Below are 7,032 nucleotides of genomic sequence, written 5' to 3' on the forward strand. Positions count from 1 at the left end.
CATCAAAGCTGCTGCTGCTACTACTAATTGAAGAGACTGATCAGCCAACTTAAACAGTTAATGGTGAATTGATTGTGGCTTAGCTCGTTCATTTAATCGACTATAGGAAGATGGTGTTCGAGCTGTGGCTTGTGGACATATGTGAGTCGTGTCAGAGCAGTCCGGTTTTCCATTTACATCGTGATGTACATGCTGGCGGTGTTTAGAGTTAGAGAGTGGAGTAATTGGGAGCTTTTACACATTAGCGTGTCGTGCATTGCAAAGAGTGAAAGAGAGATCCAAGGACTAGGGAGCGGCGACGTGATGGTGTGTTGTTCTGTTTGGTGGGCCGTGCATGGCTTGCATTATTGGTATTGGTACCTCTTTTTTTTTAGAGGAACCGACAAGTAGAGGTACAAGGCCCAGCAGAATTGCCTCTCTTTATTTGTTCACCAAGCAAGCTTTTGCTGGCTCAAATAAATTGTGTCTCCTAGCTTTGAAATTTAGCCCGAGTTTTCTTTAGGGGGAAATTTAGCCCGAGTTAAACCAGATTATGTTTCCCGGTCTCATCTGATTCAATTCTCTGTTTCGGCCCAGCTAAAGCCCTCTCCCCAAGTTTCTCGTAGCCACCGAGGTCTCTAGTAATAATTGGGCATCGTTCTCTTCCCCACCAGCTGGGCTGCGAAAATGGGCCTAATTCAACCCAAATATGACTATCACCTCCATTTGTTCTTCTCCTCTTCTGAGAGAAATCGTCTTATTTTCCCCTGTTTTGCATGATATTGCATCCGTTTAACATCCATTTCAACTCGTACGGCATCCGCTTGGTCTACCTGCTCCAATGTGTCAAAACATCAGATCACCAAGGACAATCTATTTTACAGCTAAAAGATGTTTGAACCATGAATCCATTATCAACACGATTCTAGGGAAAATTCCTGCGTTCCAAACAATCCACACGAGGCCAGAAGAAAATCCGTCTTAATTTTACCAGATGACACACGCACATGACACATGGTACTATATACTACCAGTATACATTTGGAAGCAGTACAAATCATGGTCATTTATTGCTTCATCATCGTTCATTCGATGGACCCACGATACAATTAAGCACAACGCCTAATTGCGCCAGTTCGATCAAACAAGCAAATTACATACATTGCACGCACACACACCAGACATAGAAGAGCTACTGATTATAAAAAGGTGTAGTAATTAAGCGCTTGCACGCTCAATTGGGTTTCATACATGGACGATTATGGATCGTTGCTTACTCACTTCCCGGCGGTGAAGGCGAAGGCGTTCATCTGGTCCCGGAACTCCGGGAGGTGGTCTTCCTCCACACACATGGTCATGACGCGGGAGCCGAGCTTGGGCTTGGGCGGTGCGCCGATGACGGCAACAGCCATGAAGGGGTGATACGAGAAGGGCACCACGTGGGCCGGGGGCCCCCACCCGTAGTCGGCCTCTAGAAAGCCCAGCCTGGTCCAGTCCGACACGAAGAGGGAGTCGTAGGTGAAGGTCAGCTCGTAGGGGTCCTGCTCGAACCCGCCCACGGCCCACCTCGCCACGTCCCCCGCCAGCCTGGCCTTGGCGTCCCTCACCACCTTCACCACCCCCGCCACGTCAGCCGACGCCACCTCAGCGCTCCCGCACGTGGCTCTCACCGGGTAGAAGCAGTTGCCGTAGAACCCCGCCGCGCCGGCGCCACCGTGGAGCATGAGGTGGCGGGTGTTGGCGAAGAAGCAGACGTGGACGTCGTCGTAGCCGGCACCGGCGAGGCGGAGGGCACGGGTGCGGGACTGCCAGGTGACGGCGACGACGACGTCGAAGGCGGAGCAGCGGTGGCCCGTGGAGGCGAAGTACTGGGACTTGACCTTGGCGATGTGGTCCGGGCTCAGGTCCACGGTGAAGTGGCGGAGGTCCAGGAGCTCCAGCTTCGGCGGTGGCGCCGGCATCTTCGGAGGGTCCGGGACGAGGTCCCGGGCCCACACCGGAGACACACGAGGCTTCGGGAGGCCCCGCGCGTAGTCCGCCACCGCGTTGATGAACTGGCCGGCGCCTAGCCCGTCGGCGATGGTGTGCACCGAGATCAGGCCCACCACGAAGCCGCCGCATGTGAATTCTGTCACCTGCATGTACGTATAAGTTAAACAAATATGTTTCTGTAAAAATAATCAAACAAATTACACAGCCATCTCTTAATTAATTTTAGCCTAAAATTATTAATTTTGCATATTTGCCACCAAACGAGGCGTTGACTATCTGTATGACTAGAGATTGATTTCATGTATATGTTGGTAAAATCAATCAATTTTAGGCTAAGGACATGTAATTTCTTTAGATCCATATATAGGTGTAGCTATATATGGTGGTATTGTTGGTAGCAGCATGCAGCAACAGCTAGCTAGCTAGTAATAGTATAGGCAGCAGGTAATTAAGATCGATCTAGTATCACTGGATCACTTTTGACAGTGATCCGAGGATTCCGAGCTAGCTAGCTCTTGATTGACTCATCTGACCTATATAGATCTGACTTATGTACCACGCAGAGCAGAATCTACAAGTGCAAAATGCCGGCAAGCTAGCAAGTTAGCTAGTACTGGTTCCAGTACTGTGCAAGGTTAATTGTTGGTTTCCGTTTAATTAGTAGGAACAGATAAGAGCACTCGCTGTCAGTGCTGAGAGCGGCCTGAGAGTTACTGGATATCGATGGATTGACTCCTCTGACTTAACTGCTCTCCGACTCGTTCAAGAATGTGACATTTCTGAACTGCAGGGGATCAGTAGAATTAGTGTGCAACTGATCCATCAATGGTTGGTGAATATCTTGTTCTTTTCACTGACCCAACTCATTGCGCACTTAATTAATTACTACTAATTACGTGCACTAAGCTTCATGCATGTAGTACTACTTGATTACCAATTCAAGCAAAGCTACTCCCTTTGTTTCGTACTAAAATTGCAACTTTGCAGCACAGTCAAAGGCATAATGCATCTGGGTCGATCTATAGGTAATGCTGTAAAGTTTTCCTGAAAGTTTCCTTTTCGTTTTCGGAAAGAGAAAGAGATCCAGTAAAGAATGTGCTAGATAAACATGGATATGCATGCATGGTCATTAGTGCCAATCCGGCAATCGCGATCAAACTATTTTTCCTTTAAATTTTCTAATCATCTTCCTTTGACTACATGCTGTTTTCAGAAGAAAATGGTGTTCTACTCCCTCCATTCTAAAATATAGAATGTATAACTATCAAACCTTGCTAAACTTTGACCAACTTCATACAGAAAATATCAACATCTACGGTGTCAAATGAAAATCATTATATTTATTGTGAAATATATTTTCATAGTATCTTAATTTGACAATATGTATATTTCGATATGTTTTGCTATAAGCTCAGTCAACAAAAGTTATACCGTTATATCTTATATTTTGGAATCGAGGGAGTACTCCTAACAAGAATATAGTTACTCAATGTTTGTGTTCTCCTGGTTAGATCATGTCCAGCCATTTTTTGTTAGCTCTCGGTGCGCGTGTTTCTCATCCAAAGATTAAAGTGCAGCAAGTACTGGTTCCTCTCCGGGCCACAAATGGTTGCACCATATCTGTTTGGTCCACAGGCGACATGTATACGTGCTAAAAAAAAGGCACTCAATTCAAGTGCAGATATGGTGCAACAAAGTTGGTGGAAAGAGATAAAAGGCCACCCACATACTGATGATACTGCAAAGCTTCTTTCCGAGCCGATGGTACATAGGACATATATACTCCCTCCGTTCTATAATTTTTGTTTAAATTTGTCCAAAATGGATGTATTTATTTTAAAAAATGTTTAGATACACGTAATATTTCGACAAGAAATATGAAACGGAGGTAGTATAGACAGTGTATCGTTTGTAGCAGTAAAATTTTGATTTACAGACAAATCTGGTAAGCTATTTTTCATAGTCCTAGTTTTTTTTTATCGGGTCTTTTTCAGTCCTAGCTAGTTTTAGAGGAAGAAACAGACGCATATGTACAAGCTAGCATGTATCATCAGTGCCTAGCTAGAATTAACTAATCAACGACAGCGACCCCACAGCTGATCAATAGTCTGACCAGCAACGAGGCAACGACACGTAAGCATGACGTCTTCGTGCCGCATGCAATGCATGGATCCATGTACGGGGACGCAAACACCGGTACCTAACAAGAATATACTAGTAGTAATGTACTGTAAAACTCTATTGACTCGTTGTCTCGTTGACTCCAGTACAGACGACCTAACAAGCTTATAGTAAAACATAAAGTACGCAGTACTCTCTCTCTGTTTCTAAATATTTGTCATGGTTTTAATGCAAAACGGGGTTTTAGTGAAAAGGGAGCGAGTAAAAAAAATACTACTACTCCCTGTAGTAATAAACCTAAGCATATTACTTGATTACATGTAAAACAACAAATTTTAGGAATCTTATCCATGCACGCATGCATGCACTGGTGGTGGTGGTGCATGCAGGCATGATACTATGTACAGCTTTATCTTGCCATGCGCATGCATGTAATATTAACCAGCTAGATATGATTAAAGGTGCATATTAATTGCAAGTGAAGAGTGGTGTGGTGCTCCATCGACGTCGTCTGAGTCTCCACTCCGGCCGGTGAAGATCAAGTGATGTCCACTATACCTAGCTAGCTACTCACCGGCCGGTGATCGATATAGATGGGCGTCGGAGCTACATTATGCATGCTCTGTGCTGCCCACATCAAAAGCTACCTAGCTCATCACTAATTCACCTGTCACCGTGTGCCGCACCTTAATCTGCGAGTGCATGTGGGGGCCGGGTATCTTTGATCGGTACACTGTTCTGATTATGTTGTGTTCTTTTTTCCTTTTGCGACGACCGTTCTCATTAATTAATTATATATGATTGGAGATATATGTACGCAACATGGGCTTGAAGGGTCTTCGCCCGATCGATATATACACCACAAGTCCACGACAACTGCAGGAAATAATCAAGGAATACACATATATATATAGCTTGTCGATTGACGAACGGAGAAACGGTCTCAATTCTGTTGTTTGGTAGGTCGATGCAGGGTCGCTTTAATCGTACCTGTTCCCCAGCTAATTAATTAACCACGACGTCGATATATACTCCATGTGTACGTACGTGTGTGTTTGTTTTTTGCCAATTTTTTAGCACCTTGATCTGTCACCACGACTAGTACGTAACTAGCTAGTCGGTGTACATCATGCATACGTACAAATAAGTGACGTCTTATTAGGAAGACTTAGATGAGTGATAAATACCTAACCTGAACACGTACGCACGCAGTTGTTGGTCATAGTCCAGTTTATTGACAATTTAAGTGACGTTTATTGACAATTAAGTGACATTTTTAGACATATATTGCCAAGGTTTTTAAAGTGGAAGTTATATTATCACCTGAAAAATAAATCGAGACAGACAAGCATATATATATATATATATATATATATATATATATATATATATATATATATAGCTAGACGTATATATGTTTGAATTTAAAATTACCATAAGGCTTGCTCAATAACACGTACGTGCGTACGTCATTTATTCGTAACCTGGAGATATATAGTACTCCCTCAAGTGAACAAGTATGCATGCATGGCAAACAGATAAGGAGTACACTAAAATACGAGATATCGAGCATTCGAGATTGTACATGATGTACGTACGTAGCGAACAAACTTCTAGCGTAATGGCTAGAGGCTCTACTAGCACCTTTCTGGTCTTGGATATGACTCCCCGTTAGGAACGAATTTCAGACCGAAGGGTTAAAAAATTCACTTGTTTGTCCCACACCAAAGCACATGTTTAAGGCCGGTTTTGATCTCACGTGATGCTGGGGTGCCGCCGTGGGTGGGCAAGAAGGTTCGGAAATTTTCTAGGCCTATTTGATAAACCCGTTGATTTTTTCCATACACAGGCCTAGTTTTTTATGACGTGACAAGATCTTCTTATTTTAAACGATACGCCGGTGCTTCTTTCCCGGCAGGCCTAGTCCGGCCTAGTTTTTTATGATGTGACAAGATCTTATTATTTCAAACGATACGCCGGTGTTTCTTTCCCGGCAGGCCTAGTTTTTTAATGATGCACGTACGTACATACCTGCATGATGAGGGGGATGTCGAGGGGGTCGACCCCGGGAATGGGCTCCGGGAGAAGGTCCTCCTTGGGGATCACCATCTCCATGGGGTTCCCATCAAGGTGCCTCGCCTCCTCCAACGAGCACTCCGCCTTGGCCTCCACGAACCACGCCCCCTCGCCGCTGCACTTCACGCCCACCTCCCCTTCCTCGTCCACCACGAACCTCCCGGCAAACGGGTAGTAGTCCACGAGCGCCTTCCCCAGCGCCTCCCTCACCACCCTCGCCGGCCACCTAATTCGCTCTTCGTCGTCTTCTCCGGCAACGACGCCATGGCCGTCGAAGGCGTGGAGGGAGAGCACCAGGTGGCGCAGCCCGGGAACACGGTCGATCGTCGACAGGCGCATGATCACCGGCACTGGTGCATCGTCCTCTGTCGCCGCCGGTGTTGGGGAAGACGAAGATGGGGGCACCAGGGACTTGCTAGTCCTAGTCACCGTGAACTTCTTCTCCATTGTAAAGCACTCTCTCTATCAAATCCACGGCCTGCAGGCTAATTAAGCTTGCATGCTCTAGCTGCGATGAGTGTATGGATATATATGCTCTGTGTATATATAGACGGGCTGGGTTATTAGTTCAGGACTTCGGAGCTCAGCTAGCTAGGTGGAGTGATTTTTTACTTTTCTTTTTTTGAGGGAGCATGCAGCTAGCTAGGGGCAGTTAATTAAGTTTAGTTTGGTGTGCGTTGCTTGTACTCATGGTAAATCGTATAATTAATGTCAAGCGTGTGGACTTGTTTTCGCGGGTAGTAGGTGAAGGGAGAGCAAATGAGATCGACACGTGTGGGCCCTACGTTGCACTTTGGATATATACGGCCAGACGTGGGCGTGGTTGTTCGAACTAGCTAGGTCAATCGAGTGAGAGTAGAAATA

General features: G+C 45.5%; 1 protein-coding gene across 1 annotated transcript; it reads right to left on the reverse strand.

Moving 5' to 3' along the window:
• Positions 1-1,256: 1,256 nt before the first annotated feature.
• LOC100840920 (3'-N-debenzoyl-2'-deoxytaxol N-benzoyltransferase-like) lies at positions 1,257-6,615 on the reverse strand. Its single transcript, NM_001287855.1, has 2 exons — positions 6,124-6,615; positions 1,257-2,114 (listed from the first exon to the last, which is right to left on the reverse strand). Exons 1-2 carry the CDS (start codon positions 6,613-6,615, stop codon positions 1,257-1,259), a joined length of 1,350 nt encoding a protein of 449 aa, NP_001274784.1.
• Positions 6,616-7,032: the final 417 nt, after the last annotated feature.

Source organism: Brachypodium distachyon, chromosome 2 (assembly GCF_000005505.3).
Source record: "Brachypodium distachyon strain Bd21 chromosome 2, Brachypodium_distachyon_v3.0, whole genome shotgun sequence".
In the NCBI taxonomy this organism is placed as follows: Eukaryota; Viridiplantae; Streptophyta; class Magnoliopsida; order Poales; family Poaceae; genus Brachypodium; species Brachypodium distachyon.